We start from the raw sequence: 23414 nt of genomic DNA, 5'->3' as shown, positions 1-23414 counted from the left end.
ACAGATCTCTGCAAGATCTACAGAAGAGAGAAGGAGAGGAAGATAAAGGAGAACTTAGAAATTGCATGGCCAAGCATTGGGGTCGGCAAGGTATCCTGCGACTACAGCCATTTAGACTTTGCAGCAGTGAGGGACACTGTTAAGACACTCTTCACACTTGGACACGTCCTAGCCACATGTGCCTTTAAAACCCTGTATCCCTCAGTGGACACTACAGCCATTATTGCCAAGGTATTATTGCCAGACGAAGATATTACTGAGAGAGACTTTAGCTAGATAGTGTACAAGGAGTGCCATAACTCTCAGCTTTGCCAGCCTCCATACCTCGCTATCTGGGGAAAGAACTTGCACTGTTTACAGATAGAACTGCGCTTTTTTGTAGTTGGATGTACTACAACTCCCATCTTGCCCTTAAGTAAAACAGATGTTTTGTTCTGCTACATCTAGCCTGGTTTTCTGACTCCTATATAGGGAATAAATAAATGTATTAGATCTCTGTACCCTGTGGAGCCCCCTGAAATCAATGAAGTGGCCAGTCAGAAATGTGTGCAGCCTCTCTATTAATTTATCTGTGAGTTCCGGAGATGGCCGAGCTGGTCTGTTTGTACTAAATTGTCCCATTCAAGTGAATGGGATAAAGCTGCAATAACCTGCAATAGTGCTACTAGAAGTACAATGTGTGCAGCAAAAGAGTATCCAGACCAATGTAAACGCTGCACAACTCATCCAAGTGCCACAGATCCTTCTAAAAAGTTATCCAGCAGGGGTGCTGAGAGTCAAATTAATATTAATGGCCTATCCTAAGTACAACCATTACCATAATTTTAAATGGCTGCATAAGCCATTTAATACCATTAATGGGGTTGTCCCATGACAGCAACTTATCTCTTACCCACAAGTGTCTTATCTGGGGAGGTCTGATTGCTGAGCCCCCCATCGATCACTAGAACAGGTACCGGTTTGCATGCAGTGGCAGACATGCATGTGGTGTCCACCGCTGCATTCAACTTTATGGCACTGCCAGACACAGCAAATTGATTGTATTCGACTATCTCGAAGGGGTCGGACCCCCGCTGAATAGACAGTTATTCCCTATCTGGTGGATAGGGGTTAAGTTGTTTTCACGGTGCAACCCCTTTAAATCGCCACGAAAATGCAGCTTTTTGTAAAAACTGCAGTGATTTTGCTCTGACTATAGAAAATGAATTTGAGACTCCCTCAACTGAACACTTGCTTAATCGATGGACACTACATAATCACCTTGCAAACGTGACATAATAATCAGTTAATTGATTGAAAGAAGTTCTTGGTTGTGATTTTAAGGAGCAATGGATCCTCTTTTTCATACAATGAGAGAAAAGGTCAGAAAATATCTAGGTCAAAATTGCAGAAGATGAGACACTGGCACGGCTTAGATAATTTTTGATAAAAATGCTTCACAGCTTTCAGAGAATTGCGGCCTTAGATGTGAAATATGAAAATGGCATAGAAAGCAATTGTAGATTAAAGGACATGAAAAGCCTGAGAATAAAAAAGGAAGCACAACAATGAAGGAAAAAACATGAAAGTAACAACCCATCCAGTCTATTTAAAAGTAAGTGACACTTATGGATGAGCGCAAGTTATAAAAAACAAAAGCGATCCTAGTTCATCTTCATAAACCATTGGGTACTATGTATTTTACCACTTTTAAGTTTCAAAACTTTACATAAGTCACTGTCAACATCATCTGTATTTTAGAAATGTGATATTTTAGTATTCCGTACACTTTAGGGTGCATTCACACGTCAGTATTTTTACCTTTCCAGATAAACGTTCCTGTTTTTTGCGGATCCGAAAATCTGGATGACATGAGGATGCTTTTAGCATGTCATCCGATTTTTTGACGGATCCATTGACTAGAATGGGATGACGGAATGCAAAATCGGACAAATAGTAGGACAGGGTATATTTTTTTTCCAGGATCCGAATAACGGAACCCACGGAACGGAACGGAATCACGGAATCGGAGAGCACCATGAGTGCTGTCCGATTATTTGCGGATTCCATTAAAAATGAATGGATCCGCATAACGTTCCGTTTTTAATCGGAACGGATGCGGAACACCAAAACGGACGTGTGAATGGACCCTAACAGTGTCTCATTTCATGTACTCTGCATTAGGAATCCAATTGGTACTGGTTCTTAATATTGTGTCGCAACACAGGGAGGCACATCGAAGTTTTCATGCAGATTTCATGAGAAAGGGATTGCAACAATCATTATGGCATGCTGTACAGCAGGTATTCTCTCCTGGCACCATTTTAGTTGTCCCAGGTGTGGAACATAAAGGCTACATGCACACATCTTCTGGGAAATGTAGCACAATTCGCAACCCAATAGCGTGCCCCATGTGCTGACACCCAAACAGAGAAGAGCAGAATGAAAAGATCTGAACCCACTTCTGGTTTTGGCTTACAAATACTCATCAAAATACACTTTTGTGAAAGTGGCCTTAAAGGGGTTGTGTCACCTCAGATTGGTGGTATTTTGCTAGGATATGGGTTCCATTCTGGAGAACAGTGCTCCCAATATGAAGGAGCACACACCGCACATACGCTGAGTGCTTACTATTCATTTCTAAGGGAGTTCTGAAAATGGCTGAGCGAGTTCGGCAATTTTCAGAAATCCCATAGAAATGAATGGAGAGGACACAGCTCAAGCGCTGCCACTGCTCCATTTACCTCTACGGAACTGATGGAAATAGCTAAGGGAGCAATTAGCTATTTTTGTAACTCCTATAGAAATGAATGGAGGGTGGTCGTGCATGTGCATGTTCACTTTGGGGCACCATTCAGGAGACAAGAGCAGGTCCCAGAGGTGGCATATCCTAACGATATGCTTCCAATGTCTGAGGTGAGGCAACCCCTTTAACCCACCCAATGATCAGCACAAGCAGAAAATGAGAATACTGGATACAGAGCAAGGGCTACTTCTGGTGGCTTCTTTTCAGGCTAGAATGCAGTTAGGCACACATTCTTGGTCTTTTTTAAAGCCCAAAAACTCATACTCTAGCTTAAATTATAGCGGGTCAAAGTGAGAGCTACATATACTGTACATGCAGCTCTTCAACCACTTCAACCTGTGTGGAAGAGAAGAGCGAGTGGGAAAAGCAGGAAGCATGGAAGGAGAGGAGGAGGCGCACAGACCTTCCTGCTGTTCCTGTATGGGTTTGGACATTAACCCTTCATGTTATTAATAAATTCCAAAAAACAATGTTGAAATAGCTGTTTTTTTAACCCCTCAAATAAAAGAATTATATAATACATTATGTATCCCCAAGTTGTGCGCCAACTAAATTTATTTGAGACATCAATTCAAAATCTACTAAAAAAAAGGACATTTTCAGGAGGGTTTTTCCAATTTTAATGTGACTGTTAGGCAGTTCAAGAGGGTGGCCTCTTTATATTAATGTCTACAAATGTGCTGCAACAACACTATAATCAACTTACAGCTTCAAGTGAATAGGGCTGACCTGCAATACCAAGCACAGCTGCTATCCAAACAGCTGATCGGCGGGCGGATAACATTAATATCAGAATCTCAGCCGCCCACCAGGGGATCTCAGGGAACTTGGAGAGTTTTGGCACTTTATCTTATTAGATTTCTTTTAAGCTGGGGAAGGGGGGGAGGGGAGCGGGGTTGGTATGTTTAGTTACTGTGATAGTTATGTAAAATATTACGTTTGTCCCTGTGATGTGACAGGATTTAAATGATGCTTTACTGTAACATTTGACAATGTAACTACGAAATACGCTTTTGTGATCATTGGATAAATGTATTTTTCTATCATTTCCTGCCGAGTGACAAACTGAATAAAATTTGGTTTATAAAAAAAATATCAGAATCTCGGAAAACCCTTTTGACGTATACAGAGAAGCCAATGCCATTCCCATATATAATAAATTGTCCCATGGTATCCAAATTAAAAAATTTCCTAGTAATAATACATGGTCATCATGCTCTAGGCTGGGGCAGAAAGAAAAACCAGCTCACTTAGTATTTGTAACTTTTTGGACTGTTCTACATTTCACTGATCTCCCTTTTAGCTAAATTTATTGTAAAAGTCAGTTTAGAAGGGATTGGATCCAATCAGATATCTGTGTTCAGTAACAGAATTTAGGAGTGGAGCTTCATTGGTTACAATTTTTCATACAACAGTTTTCATAAATGCTAATCATCACAGAATCAAACCAGAGAAAAATAAAAGAAGTGTCTGCAATAAAAATGACAGTGACACGTACAGTGGACAATACATTAAATTCACTTAATTATTTAAAGTGCAAAGATAGAAATAACCATTGAAATAATTTTTTCAACTGTGGATCAGCTGGCACTTTTGTTATCCTAAACAAATTAAAGTTGTTTTTTACAAACTTTTTATTTACTGGCAAATATAAACTAAATGTACTAATATAAAAAAATAATATAAAAAGGCTAAGGGTAGATTTACTCAGCAATGAAAAAAAGGGCCAATAAAAATAAATACACAGTTGTTTTTTTTAATTTTTATCTCAGCCCCTGCAGTGCCCTCATAGCATATATAATGCCTCTAGAGAGGACCCGGTGGACCCATAATACACCCCAGAGTGCCTCAAAGGCCCTTTCTACCAGTTTTTCATGGCAGTTAGACGGGTGCACTCCTGTCCATATGGCCGTTAAAAATGGTCACATCGATTTCGATGGGGTCCCCTGTCAGTGAAAAACAACCAAAAATAGGACATGTCCTATTTTGTGACAGCCACTATTCACTGAATATAAAAATGGGCATGTGAATAGCCTCATATACCTTAACCGGTTCTGAAACAGGTGTCACATGTTGGTTTTTTCTTGTTTGTGTGAATAAGGCCTAAAGAACAATTTTAAATGAAAGATTAATATATTTGTCATTGTCAATGACATTTAGGTCTTACCTGTCCCGCAAACAAGCCACAGACTCCAATTATACATAGGATGTTGAATACAGCCGAACCAACGATGGTTCCAACTCCCACATCTCCCTTTGTGATGAACACTCCTGCAAGAAGGATTCTTTATTAGTTTGAAGGACCACAAATCCCTGAGTGACATTGTAAAGAAATGAGCCATTCGTTTCTGTAAGAGACATTGGATTTGCGTATAGTGTCTTTACAATGCATGTCAAGATGTCCTCAGAAGCTCTTAGAAAAAAAAAACTAATTACAAATCAAAGTTAAACTGCAGTTACAAGGGTTGGGCCATGAAGACAACTACTATCGATATGCAACATTAGGCTAAATGGATATCTTAGTAACAAAAAGCTTCTATTTGGCAAACCTAGTCTATCCATGTATTTATTACCCATATGTAATACTGTCATGCCCCTGATCATCAGGGGTTCCAGAAGACAGACCTAGTAAATAGGAAGATGAGTGCTCTAGACAATAACTTATTTCACACTTCTATACAGATATAAAAGACCATGGATTTCTATACAACAGAAATGAGAAGCGCATATAGGGAGGACCACCGGAACCTTTAAAAATTACCAGAAGAGGGGGTGCTCACCTGAAAGGGTGAGAAACTTTATGGAACATTTCAATATAACCACCATGGCTGCCGCTCATGCTGTCATGGTCAGGAAGCTGACTGAGTGTTAAATCCAGGAAAAAGAGGAAGAAAGGTAGCGCTGCCCGTAACAATCTTTATAGGCAGGAATTACATGTTTCAGGGCTGTACTGGCCCCTTCGTCAGATTCAAAACCAACATTGGTTTTGAATCTGACGAAGGGGCTAGTACGGCCCTGAAATGCGCAATTCCCGCCAATAAAGATTGTTCATAATTATACTACTCGCCTTGGTCCTTCCACCCGCTGCTACGGTCAGTGCTACCTTTCTTCTTCTTCCTTGATTTACCATAGTTTTCCAGGCATGTTAGGAGAAAAAGAGCAGCATTTCGAAGCTGGTTCCAGCAATGACATCACTTAGAAAAGGACGGAGGGTTATGCCAACCACTTGTCAGTCTGTGCCTTTTACAAACACTTTAAAAAATAGCACTTGGCGCAGCCAGCTCCCGTCTTCACAGATCCTGTTGAAATATTTGTTGGAAACACTTTTGACTTGTCTGGAGTAGTAAATAATACTGAAGAGGAGATCAAAGTAAGGTCAGTAAGGCTAAGGAAAATCCAGTTAACATGATTTTAAATTGGACTGATAGGCAACAAAAGTCACCAAAATATCATTTCATTTTGTTATGAGTGATTTAAGTGGCCGGGTTAGTATTCAGAACTTGTGTTATAATTCAGCTAGAAAAGTGGCTATTATAGAGACCTAGTCTTCAAACATTCAGGGTAAGAATGTCATATCTTACTAACTCTATCTATCTATCTCATATCTATCTATCTATCTCATATCTATCTATCTATCTATCTATCTATCTATCTATCTCATATCTATCTATCTATCTATCTATCTATCTATCTAAGGGCTGGACCACTAATGAGGCCAGGTGAGGCGTTTGCCTCAGGCAGCACCAGGTAGGGGCAAGAGCGGGGCCATGGGTTGAAGTGAAGAGGTCAGGTTAAGAAATTGGCATTTGGAAAAGGATGGGGGGGGGTGGCGCTGTTTCAGTTTTCGCCTCAGGCAGCATAAAGGCTAGGTGCACCCCTGATCTACAGTATCTATCTATCTTTCTTCTATCTATCTATCTATCTATCTTTCTTCTATCTATCTATCTGATGTAAGAAGGTACAAGGAATCATCGTGGATGATAGGTATGTGTCACCGAGGTTCCTGACCTTGGTGGAGTAAGAGCCGGTTCTAATGTTTCAATGTTTCAGCAGCAGTTGCTGTTTGACACCTTGGTACTTAGCATGCCTGTAATAGCTGATCCGGGATGGCTCTTACTGGGAGTAGTCAAAGTGCTGGGTAGAGAGTGGAGACCCGTGTGTCAGGGGAATAGGCCGCCTAAAGCCACCAAGGTGACTTTTGTTTTATTAACTTGCCATTGGGTGTAAAGTAACACCAACGCTGCAAAAGTGACTTTTTTTTTGGGCATCATGTGTGAATAAACACTGAAGTTTGAATTACGAACTTGTATTTTGCCTCTGTACTGCTCCCGCTTATTCTAACTACCAGAGCGAATCCCCCCACTATCTATCTATCTATCTATCTATCTATCTATCTATCTATCTATCTAGGAGAGAATAGCTGTGTAGTATGGTATGGGATGGAAATTTTATTTGGTTCTCTACAAAGAAAAAAAACTCTATATGCTCCTGGAAGAAATCAAAGGCCTATAGATATTGAAAGGCCCCATGTACCTCTATGGATGCTAGATCAAAGTTTCATACAGCGTGGAGCTGAAACATGACTGCTGCATGCATAAGGTCATATGCTGTACAATGCTGCATTGCTTATGCTCTAAGATGGTAGAAAACATTAAAAGGTGATGTTGCCATTGCTCAAAATAAATCATAATCTTGGCTTAAAATGTTAATCTTATAAAGACAGCAAATATCTTTATGATCTACTTGGGAATATGGACATCATAGAGAGCCATATACCCCTCTCTGAACCAGAATGGAGAACTGCGCTGTATGAGGGGCTCCCATTCTGGTGGACTTGAGCCATCATTGTATTAACATAGACTGTTAGTCATCTACCCGGTGTCCGCACTTTGAAAAGAGTTGTCTCTAATTAGACAAAATCTTTTTATATGCGAGAAAAAATTAACTCAGGATATGTTTGGGGTAATTTGCATTTTAATAGCCTCTGATCTTTGGTTAAAATGTTGTCGTCTGTTCTCCTATTTGTTAACATCCTAGGTATATAATGGCATAGCAGCAATCTATAAAACATGCTTGACTCTCCATTTAACAAGTCTGGCTTTAATCATGTTCCCAAAGAAAGTTCCCAGACAAAAGAAACATCCCATACACAATAGAGGTTCCAAAAGGCAAAATGTGTTTATTTTCTATTGTGTTTTTAATGATATTTTGGAACATTTTTGCAGGCTCTCATTCAACCAGCTCCATCTTTTCAGAAAGATTTTTTATGGGATTGAATGAAAAGAATTTGTTCCAATTAGACCGAGAATGGTATACATTGACATTGTGGTTATGTGTTCTCTGTATTATTTTATCGCTTGGAGTGAAAATGGCTTGCATTGTTTTTATTGTACTCCCGATAAAGCTTACAACAAATATGTATATATATATCTATATCTATATTAGTATATATACACACTAAACAGCCAAACTAAGCACTGGACATGCACACCTTTGTTATGGACCTATCTTCTCTTTATTCTTATGTCTGTATTCTTATGTCTTTATTCTTATGTCTGAATCATATGATCAACCACCACGCGGCAACCTTCTCCTTCCTACCTTGACATGAATGGGATATACCACTATTTCCGCTTGATCCCTCTAAGCTAGAGATTCCCAACTGTAGGGAACGCTTAAACAATGATGCCACTCCTGAAGAACCCCTAGTACTAGGCCTAACACATAAATCTTGGTGTTCAGGCGGTAACGTATTCAATGATGTTATATTCTGCTTTGCAAAAAGCATCCATAAGGCTATGTTCACACATTGTAGTAGGAAACCTTCAGACACCAAAAGTATCCATAGAGCCTCATAGTCCCGATGGATGCCAAAAGAGTGTTCTTTTGTCATCTGCCTGGCCGGTTTGTGTTGACATAAATTTTTTTTTTACAATATTGAAATGCACAGTAGAATACATTATTCCATAGCGGCAGACGGTAAAAATATACTAATTTTACAGTAGGATCCTGTAGGTGACATAAGCCACTATATGTCTGAACAGTGCCAAACATTGGAGTCTTTGGTCAAAGTTAAAGGTTAGGAAAAGGCTCTGATGTTGGAAGAAGACTCTGATGTGATGTGAACAAGCATCAATAAAATTGGCATGCACAGTAAAAGTGACAAATGTTGTGCTGCTGATGTACTCTGGGGAACCCCAGGCCAGGTAATTTTTTAGTCTAATTACATAAAAAAGGACAAAATAGTGTTTAATCATGAACATTCCCTATGAGAACAAGAACTCTTTTTGATATTGCCAGGCAGGGTTCAGAAATAAAAAAAAGAAGAAGACAAAAAGATTTACCTAGCCACAAGTTCTCCAGTTCCAACGCCAAGCTCCCTTCTCCTAAACTTCTAGTTCCCGCTGGACCACAAGTTCTATGTGCTGTCTACATGCAAGCCACCACTGCCAGCCAATCAATGGCCTCAGTGATGATTTGTACGGGCATGGCACATGACCGCTGCCACAGTTGAGGCCATTAATTGGCCAGCAGCAGTAACATGCATGTACACAGCATGGTGTTGGGTGACAGGTGAGTCACATCTTTTTTTTTAAACCCCTGCACCCTGCCTGGCAATATTCAAAAGGGAACCAGTCTCGAAGAAACTCTTAAGTTTGTAGAAAAGCACATACCTATCACAGATGTAAACAATTCTGGGGCTGAGCTCCCAGCGGCCATAAATGTAGCCCCGGCCACATCTTCACTGAGCTGCAATCTCTGTAGAGAGAGGAGAGACATGACATTAAACAGGAACACAATAGTATAAAATAATACTACAGGGGTGGGATTCAAATTTTTAACAACAGGTTCCCTACTCAACGGCGGACACACGGCATCACAACACATGTTTACATATACATGCACCATATATATGCAACAAACATACACATAAATACACCATATATACACTATACACACATACCACCCAACTTTTAAAAAACCTAAGGAGCTAAACTATGGAATGGAAGCACCCATCTCCAGCTGCCACTGTAATGTTAACAACTGGATCTGGAGAACCTGAGGGAACTGGCTGAATCCCATGCCTGGTAATACATGTACATTTGGTTGAACATTTCTTTACACAACCTTTTTTTTTATTACATGGTCAAACAGGTGCATTACCATAGACATTTGGTTAGACAGCTATCTGTGGTTTAAGGTGAAACATTGCTGGTATATTGCTAAGAAATGTCATTAATGAAGCCATCCAGTCTGACCGTTGAGTCCCACAAAAATCAAGAGCACAAAGGGGCTAAACTGGAAGGCACCACACTACAAACACAATTTATAATGATGAGGGTAGCATCAAGTCTAGTAATAGCCAAAGGGGGAGTCCAACAGTTGCATACGGATGGCAAATCATAGAGAATAACTATAATTGATTATAAGTACTTAATGGGACACTTCTGTCAGAAAGGAGTATTTTTAGAACCTCCATATTCATGCCATTTTTTTTCTTTTTTAGATGTCTTAAGCGGTTTCTTTTTTTTTTTGTCAGTACTATTGAAATAGCACTGATATCATTGAAGATGAAATATAAAAAATTGTCCTTCTATAGCAGTTAACACATATTAAATCTCTTAACTGAAAGGTAACTGGAGATGAGCAAATACATTTTAAAAAAATCTTCCAAACGAAGCTGAAGTTTTGGCAATTCGATTTGGGTGCACTTTTACAAAAATTCAGTACAGTATTGAGGGATGTAAGGCAGGGAAGATGAATACGGTGGATCAATTGATCCTGGGCAGGGCCCTGGCCAGCGGGCTTGCCATGGGCGTAACTACCATAGCGGCAGACTAGGCGACTGCTATGGGGCCCAGGGCAAGTGGGGGCGCAGTCATAGTTGGGATCATCTCCTCTTCTACTGGGGGGGAAACTTGGTCAGGACTCCACCCTCTAAGGTAACAACTTTTAGCAAATGTGGCAGTGGAAAAAATGGCCCAAAGGTCACTGAAAGGGGTTTAGGTGGAAACCCTTCTGTCCTATGTGGGGGGCCTGATTTGATCCTTGCTATGGGGCCCTTACTTCTCTATGTACGCCACTGGGGCTTGCCCATAAATCCTTGTTGTCAGCCTCACATCTAGTCTGGAGGGATGATATTGACTAGTGTTTAAGGCACTAACGTCGCAAGCAGAGACGCTATTCTCAGCTCAGCCACTGATGTGATAGGATGTGTCTGTCACAGACATAACACACAAGAGAGACACACAAGACAGTTTAAGGACTAACGGCCCTATTACACTGCCCAACCAGCACTTGTTTGCACCAGCATATTACACAGGTCTATGTAAAGTTCAGATCAGTTCTATTGATTATCTGCTGCATATCCCTGATTACAAAAGGAGATGTGCTGCTGATAATCGTGCATCTGTCATCCTGATGAAAGATGCCTATCACCTGACAAACAAGCATTTTATTGTTCATTATTATTTGGGCCAATTATAGGGAACGAGTGATCCCATGAATGCTTATTCACAATAATTGGTCTGAATATCTTTAGGTCTAATAGGACCTTTACAAGGACAGTGTTACAGATTGTGAAGATGTATTTAGATAGGTAGATTGGGCTTGAGCTCTTCACATACATGCAAACTCTACTGTATTGCACATCAGTATTTAAAGATATGGTACTCATTTTTCTCCATGTGCAGGAGCCAGCTAGCGGTCCAATTAATATAAAAAAAGTAAATCTACTGGCTGATGGTGTTTTCAGCATCATAGTTGCATGGGACACTAAGCAAATAGGAACTTTTTCCCCAAAAATCTGCTGCAAATAAGCATATTTCACCAGTGGGGTACATTTTGGCAATAGAGGTTGTCTAATAGCTCCTTTTTCCCCCCAAAAAACGACAGTTTATACAATTAAGGGTACTTTGACACTAGCGTTTTTCTTTTCCGGCATAGATTTCCGTCACAGGGGCTCTATACCGGAAACGAACTGATCAGGCATATCCCCATGCATTCTGAATGAAGAGTAATACGTTCAGGATGCATCAGGATGTCTTCAGTTCAGTTGTTTTGACTGATCAGGCAAAAGAGAAAACCGTAGCATGCTATGGTTTTATCTCCGGCGGAAAAAAACTGAAGACATGCCTGAATGCCGAATACGGCATTTTTTCCCATACGAATGCATTAGTGCCGGATCCGGCATTCAAAATACTGAAATGCCAGATCCGTCCTTCCGGCCGGCACATGCGCAGACCGGTAAAAATGTGAAAAAAGATACAAGACGGATCCGTCTGTTCGCATGACAAGCGGAGAGACGGATCCGTCCTTGCAATGCATTTGTGAGACGGATCCGCATACGGATCCGTCTCACAAATGCTTTCAGTCAGCGGCAGATCGGCGGATCCGGCGGGTAGTTCCGACGACGGAACTGCCCGCCGAATCTCATTGCCGCAAGTGTGAAAGTAGCCTAATAAGTGTACAACAAGCGCATTTATATGCTTCTCTACATTTTTGCTGCAGAATGTGCCAAACTGCGCAATTTTTTCTGAAAAACCATTTTTTTTGTTTTAACCCCTTCACAATATTTGCCATACATGTACGGAAGATGTTGGCAATTTAAAGATGGTGCTTGCTCCAGAGTGGAGTTTTACACAACTAATGTCAATTCTGATCACAGCATCTGAGGCCGATGAGACATCTGTGCTGAGATCAGAGAAGCTGTTCATTAGTGGTGATAGGCTGCCTATTCTAAGTATATTCCTATGAAGGCAGGTGCAGTGCTCCATAGAAATATACTAAATTTCCCATACCCTTCTGTATAAAATCACATGTTCAGGTCCCTGAGTGGCTTAACCCCTTAAGGACCCTGCTATATTTCACCTTAAGGACCAGGCCATTGCCTGCTCCCGGTGACCGCATTTGATTTCAGACCGGCTCACGGCACAAGTACAGGTAAAGGCTTACCTGTGCATCGCCGGATGGGTGAGTCTAACCTTACTAAAGATGGCAGCCCGCATGTGTTCGCTGGCGAACACTGCGAACTGGCCATCACTGGTGATAACTTTGAAACACTTTTACTTATCCAGGCCATTCTGAGACGATTTTCTCGTCACATATTGTACTTCATGACAGTGGTAAAATTTAGTTTAAATTTTTTTATTTTTATTTATGAAAAATTACTGAATTTACCAAAAATTTGGAAAAATGTGCAAATTTGCAAATTTCTATTTCTTTACTTTTCTAATAGATAGTAATACCTCCAAAAAAAGTTATTATTTTACATTCCCCATATGTCTACTTCATGTTTGAATCATTTTGTGAATTCTATTTTATTTTTTGGGGACGTTAGAAGGCTTAGAAGCAAATCTTGAAATTTTTCAGAAAATTTCCAAAATACACTTTTTAAAGACCAGTTCAGGTCTGAAGTCACTTTGTGAGGCTTACATAATAGAAACCACCCAAAAATGACCCCATTTTAAAAACTACACCCCTCAAGGAATTCAAAACTGATTTTACAAACTTTGTTAACCCTTTAGGTGCTCCATAAGAATTAATGGAAAATGGAGATGACATTTCTGAATTTCACTTTTTTGGCAGATTTTCCATTTTAATCCATTTTTTCCAGTAACGTAAACTGCTGTATGGGCACGCGGCAGGGCGCAGAAGGAAAGGAACGTCATATGGTTTTTGGAAGGCAGATTTTGCTGGACTGGTTTTTTGACACCATGTCCCATTTGAAGCCCCCCTGATGCACCCCTAGAGTAGAAACTCCAAAAAAGTTACCCCATTTTGGAAACTACAGGATAAGGTGGCAGTTTTGTTGGTACTATTTTAGGATACATATGATTTTTGGTTGCTCTATATTACACTTTTTGTGAGGCAAGGTAACATAAAATAGCTGTTTTGGCTACGTTTTTTGTTACTTACAACATTCACCTGACAGGTAAGATCATGTGGTATGTTTATAGAGCAGGTTGTTACGGCCGCGACAATACCAAATATTTTTTGGTTGCTTGTTTCAGTTTTACATAAAGCATTTCTCCACATTCTGAAAGCCGTAGGTTTTTTTATGTTTTGGGCGACTGTCTTATGTAGGGGCTCATTTTTTTCGGTATGAGATGATGGTTTAATTGGTACTATTATGGGATGCGTATGACTTTTTGATCGCTTGGTATTACACTTTTTGTAATGTAAGGTGACAAAAAATGGCTCATTTGACACACTTTTTTTTACGGTGTTCACCTGAGGGGTTAGGTCATGTGATATTTTTATACAGCAGGTTCTTACAGACGTGGCGATACCTAATAGGTCTACTTATTTTTATTTATTTAAGTTTTACGCAATAATATAATTTTTGAAACAAAAAAATATATTTTAGTGTCCCCATAGTCTGAGAGCCATATTATTTTTATTTTCTGGGCAATTGTCTTAGGTATGGTATCATTTTAGCGAGATGAGATGACGGTTTGATTGGCACTATTTTGGGGTGCATATGACTTTTTGATCGCTTGCTATTACACTTTTTGTGATGTAAGGTGACAAGAAATTGCTTTTTTAACACAGTTTTTATTTTTTACGGTGCTCACCTGAGGGGTTAGGTCATGTGATATTTTTATACAGCAGGTTCTTATGGATGTGGCGATACCTAATATGTATACTTTTTTTATTTACTTAAGTTTTACACAATAACAGCATTTTTGAAACAAAAAAATTTATGGTTAGAGTCATAGAGTCATAGTTTTTTTTATTTTTTGGGCGATTGTCTTAGGTAGGGCATAATTTTTTGCGGGATGAGGTGACGGTTAGATTGGTACTATTTTGGGGGGCATACTCCTTTTTGATCGCTTGGTGTTGTACTTTTAGTAATGTAAGGTGACCAGAATTTTTCTTTTTAGCACAGTTTTTATTTTATTTTTTTGATGGTGTTCATTTGAGGGGTTAGGTCATATTATATATTTATTGAGCCGATCGATACGGATGCGGCGATATCTAATATGTCTGCTTTTCTTTTATTCCCTATTATTTTATTTTTTTAATTACTTATTTTTGGGAAAAGGACGTTTTTTTTTTACTTTAAACTTTTAATTTTTTTGTAAAACTTTATTTTTTAACTTTTTTTTCACTTTAATTTTTTTCCCACTCTGGTACTTCAACTTTTGGGGGTTTGATGCTCTTTAGAATGCATCACAATACTTCTTACACTTACAGCCTGCCAGGGGGCTGGATCTCACAGCCTGTCACAGAAGACAGCCACGATGTCTGTGGAAGGCATCGGGCTGCCTTCCCTGCCATTATGTTCCCGTCACAGCAGCGCAGGGGACCCGATTGCTGCTCTCTCCCTCCCTCCACACATCGCACATGCCGCGGTCAACGCTGACCACAGCATATCAAGGGTTAATGCGCCGGCATCGGTGATTTCACTGAGGTTGGCGCATGCAGCAGAGGTCCGGCTATCAGTGACTACCGGACTCCTGCCGCGGATACATGTACGACGCTGGTCCTTAAGGCTACTTTCACACCTGCGTTCGGGTGTCCGCTCGTGAGCTCCGTTTGAAGGGGCTCACAAGCGGCCCCAAACGCATCCGTCCAGCCCTAATGCATTCTCAGTGGACGCGGATCCGCTGATAATGCATCAGTCTGCCAGCGTTCAGCCTCCGCTCCTCTCAGCGAGCGGACACCTGAACGCTGCTTGCAGCGTTCGGGTGTCTGCCTGGCCGTGCGGAGGCAAGCGGATCCGTCCAGACTTACAATGTAAGTCAATGGGGGCGGATCCGTTTGAAGATGACACCATATGGCTCAATCTTCAAACGGATCCGTCCCCCATTGACTTTCAATGTAAAGTCTGGACGGATCCGTTCAGGCTACTTTCACACTTAGAATTTTTTTCAAACTATAATGCAGACGGATCCGTTCTGAACAGATACAAACGTCTGCATTATAGGAGCGGATCCGTCTGAGCAGACATCAGACGGACCCGCTCTGAACGCTAGTGTGAAAGTAGCCTAAGTCACGGACATCTGCGCCATACATGTACATTGGCGCAGGTCTTTAAGGGGTTAAAAGACTAATCACTTTTAACCTCGCTGAGGATATACATATTTATAATTGTGAATTCATGCAGTAGAAGCAAACGGATCACAGTAAGCACAAATAAAACATAACTTTTAATATTATTTTTAAATAGTCAATGATCCACCCACTTTAGACAAACAATGATACAAACAAACATAAATACAGAATGGGAGAAAGGACAGAGTGAGGGGGAGGACAAACGCGAGGGACCCTCTTTAAGGGGTTAAAAGAGTTCACAAAAAGTAAACAACATTTCAAAAAATATATAAAAGAAATATAAACATTGTAATCATCCTTCTATCCCTATAATACAAATAAATAAACAATAAAGATCACTTGCACCACCACATATCAAAATGTCCGAACTATTATAATATAAATGTATTTATGCTATATGGTGAATGCTGCTGCTTTACCTCCAGCCAAAAAAAGTGAATAAAAAAATCATACACACCCTAAAATGGTAGCACTGAAAAGTGACCCTCAAAAAATGAGCGCTCACATACAGCTCCATAGATGTAAATATAAAAAAATTATGGGGGTCAGAAAATGGCGATGAAAAGCAAAATTAAAATTTTTTCAAAGTTTTTCTTTTTTTAAGTATTAAAACACAAGAAAAACTATGCAAATGTGGTATTACTGTAATCACACTGACCCATAGATTTAAGGGCACAGGTCAGTTTTACAGCATACGTAACACTGTATAAACAAAACCTATAAAATGATGGTGGAATTGCGTTTTTTTTTCCCATTCCACCCCATTTGGAATTCTTTTCCAGATTGCTACTACATTGTATGCAATATTAAATTGTACAATTAAAAAGTGCAACCTAGCCCACAAAAAACTATCCATCATACGGCTATGTGAATGGAAAAATAAAAAAGCTATGGCTCTGAGAAGGCAGGAAGTGAAAAACTAAAACACAAATACTGAAAATCGCTCTGTCCTTAAGGAGTTAAAAAGCATAACAAATCTGACAGTGCAGTGTCTTTCTAAACAGGCTGTTTGTTAACACTGCCAACCATGCATTTACCCATAGCTACAGTGGATATAAAAAGGTTTCTGTGATGTAAAAAAATGAGACAAAGATAAATCATTTCAGAACTTTTTCCACCTTTAATGTGACCTATAAACTGTACAACTCAATTGAAAAACAAACTGAAATCTTTTAGGTAGAGGGAAGAAAAATAAATAAATAAATAAATAATATGGTTGCATAAGTGTGCACACCCTTAAACTAACACTTTGTTGAAGCACCTTTTGATTTTATTACAGCACTCAGTCTTTTTGGGTGTGAGTCTATCAGCATGGCACATTTTGACTTGGCAAGATTTGCCCACTCTTCTTTGCAAAAACACTCCAAATCTGTCATATTGCGAGGGCATTCCCTGCGCACAGCCCTCTTCAGATCACCCCACAGATTTTCAATCGGATTCAGGTCTGGGCTCTGGCTGGGCCATCCCAAAACTTTAATCTTCTTCTGGTGAAGCCATTCCTTTGTTGATTTGGATGTATGCTTTGGGTCGTTGTCATGCTGAAAGATGAAGTTCCTCTTCATGTTCAGCTTTCTAGCAGAAGCCTGAAGGTTTTGTGCCAATATTGACTGGTATTTGGAACTGTTCATAATTCCCTCTAGCTTAACTAAGGCCCCAGTTCCAGATGAAGAAAAACAGCCCCAAAGCATGATGCTGCCACCACCATGCTTCACTGTGTTCTTTGGTGATGTGCAATGTTGTTTTTGGGCCAAACATATCTTTTGGAATTATGGCCAAAAAGTTCAACCTTGGTTTCATCAGACCATAACACCTTTTCCCACATGCTTTTGGGGGACTTCAGATGTGTTTTTGCAAAATGTAGCCTGGCTTGGATGTTTTTCTTTGTAAGAAAAGGCTTTCATCTTGCCACTCTACCCCATAGCCCAGACATATGAAGAATACGGGAGATTGTTGTCACATGTACCACACAGCCAGTACTTGCCAGATATTCCTGCAGCTCCTTTAATGTTGCTGTAGGCCTCTTGGTCGCCTCCCAGACCAGTTTTCTTCTCGTCTTTTCATCAATTTTGGAGGGACGTCCAGTTCTTGGTAATGTCACTGTTGTGCCATATTTTCTCCACTTGATGATGACTGTCTTCACTGTGTTCCATGGTATATCTAATGCCTTGGAAATTCTTTCGTACCCTTCTCCTGACTGATACCTTTCAACAATGAGATCCCTCTGATGCTTTGGAAGCTCTTTGTGGACCATGGCTTTTGCTGTGGGATGCGACTAAGAACATTTCAGGAAAGACCAACTAGAGCAGCTGAACTTTATTTGGGGTTAATCAGAGGCACTTTAAATGATGGCAGGTGTATGCTGACTCCTATTTAACATGATTTTGAATGTGATTGCTTAATTCTGGACACAGCTACATCCCCAGTTATAAGAGGGTGTGCACACTTATGCAACCACATTTTTTATTTTTTTTTATATATATAACAAACATTAGGTAAGGACATTCACACCATGGTGTCTTACTATACTCCTTACTGTACTGCCATATCAATTTGCGGTAATTTGATCAAATTTGGCCATTAACTCTGCCCACTATTTGGCTCTTCTAGAACCATTTGTTCTGCACACTGACAAGCGCTTTATGTTAGTATGAGTTTCTGTCATACTCCAAAGATAGTGATTCATCCTCAGCACTCCATGCGCCTGCGTGGTAGCCCTGCAGGCGTCCTATGGGAAATTCAGCTCCTGCCCTAATTCAAGATGGCGACCGAATCCTCAGCGTCTAATACGCATGCGCAGTCGCACCTCCCAGCCCCGGCATAATTCCAGAGCCTTTATTCATTGCGCTTCTGCTCTTGTGCTCCCGCCCAACCTGCTCCGCCTATCAGGACTATTTAAGATGGCGCTTGCCATCTCTTTATCCCAGCGCCGGCATCCACAAGTTTGTGTCTATGCACCAGGGTAAGCTCTACAAACTTTTGTTCTTCCCAGCCTTTCTTTACCTGTAACCATCGGTCTCTGCTCTTCTCTACCGCTAGTTTTGTCCCTTATACCCCTCAGGGTCTCACTTTATCCCTGCCACTTTTATTTTTTTTATATTTTTATTTATTTATTCATAATGTACTGTTATTTACTTATTCAGCCTGTTTTTCCTGCTATATATGTGGTTCTACCATATGGGGTACTTTAACCCTTATATACCTCACATTACCTAATATACTGCATATATTATACAGTTGCATGAATTGTATTTGCCATATGACATTTTTGGATCATGTATTGCAAAACTATGAACCTTTATTCATGTAATTCATTTTTCTGCAAGGATATGGATCATATATAATTATGTATACCTGAATTTGACATAACTATGTATTTTATCAAAATTATGCATTTAGTTAATTGTGATTTCTTGTTATATCTTTGTTCTTTAGCCTGATGAAGGGCTACATATAGCCCAAAACATTGCCTGAATTTATTACGCACCATTATGTGCGGCTGAATAAAAATCACCGATTATTTTACCTTCAATTTTGGAGTGCTGTCTAATTTTATACCTATGTTGGTACGGGGAGATGTCACCCTTCTGTGGTCTGACAAAGAATGTATACACGGAGTGACTTAAAAATAATATCCAGAACACCATCCACCCATTTTTATATGAATAAATTCAATAAAGTATCATATCTAGGTTGTTAATTTGTAGCAATTTGTTTTTATGGATGTGTCTCTTTAAGCTCTTGAAAGCACAGAACTAAAGAATACCAAGGTTCAATAACCACATTAGACATGCTATACTTTTACTGTTTAGAATTCAATATACATGTATAATAACAGTTCAATGTACTAGAATGGTCTAACTGGATTCTCCAGGCTTTTTACAAAACTGGGTAAGGCTACTTTCACACTTGCGTTTTGGCTTTCCATTTCTGAGATCCGTTCAGGGCTCTCACAAGCAGTGGCGTAGGGATCGCCATAGCAACCATAGCAGTGGCTATGGGGCCCTACGCCACTAGGGGGCCCGTCCGACCGCATTCAAATTATTATTTTTTTTTTTATTAACACACACAGACACTACACACAGGCAGCCAGGAGGTGGCGTAACTACCGGGGAAGCAGCTGCTTCGGGCCCGACAGTTTATTTTCAAGTTAGTTAAATATCGATGTCTTACTGTTCAGGGCCCCTTCACAGCAGCGGTCTTAATGTTCCCTCGCTAATGTGCTCTAATCTTACTGTATATACTAAAGTCTCCTGATGTGTCTGGGATTCGAACCCACAACCTCCAATGTATCAGTGTATCAGAGGCAAAGCATTAACCCTCACAGCCATAAAGAAGGCATTGCAACTGACTGAAAAAATTTGACACTTCTACTGTTATAGCTGGCTAAGTGTACATCTATACACATGACAGCTGCCCCAACACACCCAGCACTGCTATATCTCTATATGACAGCTATCCCAGCACACTCAGCTCTGCTATATCTCTATATATGAGCAGCTATGTGTATAGATGTACACTTAGCCAGCTATAACAGTAGAAGTCTCATAATTTTTCAGTCAGCAGCAAGGCAGCTGTTATGGTCTTGAGGGTAGGTGCTCTGCCTCTGATACGGAAGGTCGTGGGTTCGAATCCCAGCAGAAACCTTTTCTGAAATACAAGCAGTGACTCCATATATGGACATACAGGGCGGGACACAATACAGGGAGGGACACAGGAAGAGGCTGCATCGCATCGCTGACATGGAGGTAAGTAGAAGTGTTTATTTTTATTTTTTTTAATACCCGACTGTTACTGCCATGGGGGGAGCGGGGGGGGGGGGCACTTGATACTGGCACATGGGGGGAGGGGGGTTGGCACCTGACCTGATACTGGCACCTGGGGGGGGGGGTTGGCACCTGATACTGGCACATGGGGGGGGGGGAGAGAGAGGCACCTGATACTGTGGATGGCACTGTTCAGGGGAGGGGGATCTGTGTATGGCACTATTTAGGGGAGTGTGGATGGCACTGTGGATGGCACTATTTAGGGGAGGGGGGATCTGTGGATGGCACTATTTAGGGGAGAGGGATCTGTGGATGGCACTATTTAGGGGAGAGGGATCTGTGGATGGCACTATTTAGGGGAGAGGGATCTGTGGATGGCACTATTTAGGGGAGGGGGGATCTGTTGATGGCACTATTTAGGGGAGGGGGGGATCTGTGGATGGCACTATTTAGGGGAGGGGGGATCTGTTGATGGCACTATTTAGGGGAGGGGATCTGTGTATGGCACTATTTAGGGGAGGGGGATCTGTGGATGGCACCATTTAGGGGAGAGGGATCTGTGGATGGCACTATTTAGGGGAGAGGGATCTGAGGATGGCACTATTTAGGGGAGAGGGATCTGTGTATGGCACTGTTTAGGGGAGGGGGATCTGTGGATGGCACTATTTAGGGGAGGGGTGATCTGTTGATGGCACTATTTAGGGGAGGGGGATCTGTGTATGGCACTGTTTAGGGGAGGGGGATCTGTGGATGGCACTATTTAGGGGAGGGGGATCTGTGGATGGCACTATTTAGGGGAGGGGGGATCTGTGGATGGCACTATTTGGGGGAGGGGGGATCTGTGGATGGCACTATTTAGGGGAGGGGGGATCTGTGGGTGGCACTATTTAGGGGAGGGGGGATCTGTGTATGGCACTATTTAGGGGAGGGGGATCTGTTGATGGCACTATTTAGGGGAGGGGGATCTGTGGATGGCACTATTTAGGGGAGGGGGATCTGTGGATGGCACTATTTAGGGGAGGGGGATCTGTGGATGGCACTATTTAGGGGAGGGGGGATCTGTGGGTGGCACTATTTAGGGGAGGGGGGATCTGTGGATGGCACTATTTAGGGGAGGGGGGATCTGTGGATGGCACTATTTAGGGGAGGGGGGATCTGTGTATGGCACTATTTAGGGGAGGGGGATCTGTTGATGGCACTATTTAGGGGAGGGGGATCTGTGGATGGCACTATTTAGGGGAGGGGGATCTGTGGATGGCACAGAGGGGGGGGGCCCATAATTTTTTTTTGCTATGGGGCCCATGCATTTCTAGCTACGCCCCTGCTCACAAGCGGTCCAAAACAGATCAGTTTTGCCCTAATGCATTCTGAATGGAAAATAATCCGTTCAGAATGCATCAGTTTGCATCAGTTCAGTCTCCATTCCGCTCTGGAGGCTGACACCAAAACGTTGCCTGCAGCGGTTTGCTGTCTACTTGACGAAACTGAGCCAAATGGATCCGTCACAATCTGGCACAAGAGAAAACGGATCCGTCTCCCATTGACTTTCAATGGAGTTCATGACGGATCCGTCTTGGCTAAGCTAACGATAATACAAACGGATCCGTTTATGATGGATGCATGCGGTTGTATTATTGTAATGGATCCGTTTTTGCAGATCCATGACGGATCCGCCCAAAACGCGAGTGTAAAAGTAGCCTAAGCATTAACCAAACTATCTTTTTTTCCACAGGGCGGAAGAAAGTACAGGTTTTGTAAAAAACCCAGAGAACCCCTTTAACAGTTATCTGACTAGAAAATATCTGAGGCTGTGCTGCACAACATCTGGGCAAAGCAATCTGCAGGGTTAAGACACTTCTCTGGCATTACTTAGTTTTTCAAGTCAAGTTTATTTACAGCATAACATTGCAACAATAACATCCATGAAAGAAAGTACAATACATAAGTAACCACATTACCCTTGAGACAATTCTATGTCAAAATAGGAAGGCATGTAAGCATAATGCTTTAATACAGTAAATTATAAAGCACCATCACTTCCAAAGGATTTTTTAAAAATATATTTTAGTTTTACTTTATTTTTTTACTAACAAGTAGTGGACAAAACCAACACATATCTAAAAACTGGCAAAGGCAAGAATTCTCCAACAATCAGAATAATAATTATTTTAGATACACCAATTTACAGATCTAACACCCAACCTGAGAGGATGCTAGATGCAAGATGACCACTCCATGGCCTCTTGGCATTGTTGTCTGATGTTGGCAGACAATCTGAGCCTTAGATCATCATCTCCTGCTTTGAGAGTGGTCTTTAAAAGTAACAAATATATTTACAGCCCTCCATAGTAGTAACAGTAAGAGACATCCATAACTGTCATGTCCACAAGCCTCCATAACAGTGATAGCCAAAGCCCGCCATAACACTGACAACAAATGTCCCTGACAACAGTGTTGGCCAATGGCCTCTATAACAATGAGAGCCATAGCTAAGCTCTCCTTCACCCAACGCCAAGATTCAGTTCACTGCCTTTATATAAATACCCTGGCCCAGGGAAAGTGGTTTGTTAATGCCTCCTCTTGCAACCAACACCCAGGAAACGTGCTGATAGCTACTGCCCTCCATAACAATGACAACTGAATACTGTACCACCATAACAATCAGGGTTGACAACCCGAATTTTTCTATTTTTTTCTGGACAACTTAACCCAATTACCCAAAAAAATGTGGTCTGACTGTTACCTGAGTCGCAATTTAGGATTATTCCTCCTTCGAAATATGTTTCAGTTCATCAATATTTTTGGAA

General features: G+C 41.0%; 1 protein-coding gene across 2 annotated transcripts in view; it reads right to left on the bottom strand.

Moving 5' to 3' along the window:
- SLC24A3 (solute carrier family 24 member 3) overlaps positions 1-23414 on the bottom strand; it is a 410823-nt gene that overhangs the window by 101852 nt on the left and 285557 nt on the right. For both annotated transcript variants that reach the window (XM_040429686.1, XM_040429687.1), the window contains exons 5-6: positions 9460-9544; positions 4953-5056 (exon numbers count right to left, since the gene is read on the bottom strand). In XM_040429686.1, coding sequence (XP_040285620.1) covers positions 4953-5056; positions 9460-9544 — 189 coding nt within the window. The remainder of the gene's footprint in view (positions 1-4952; positions 5057-9459; positions 9545-23414) is intronic.

The sequence above is a fragment of the Bufo bufo genome, chromosome 4 (assembly GCF_905171765.1).
Source record: "Bufo bufo chromosome 4, aBufBuf1.1, whole genome shotgun sequence".
Classification (NCBI taxonomy): Eukaryota; Metazoa; Chordata; class Amphibia; order Anura; family Bufonidae; genus Bufo; species Bufo bufo.
Note: the sequence above shows the minus strand (reverse complement) of the source record. Positions and strands in the feature narration are given on the sequence as shown.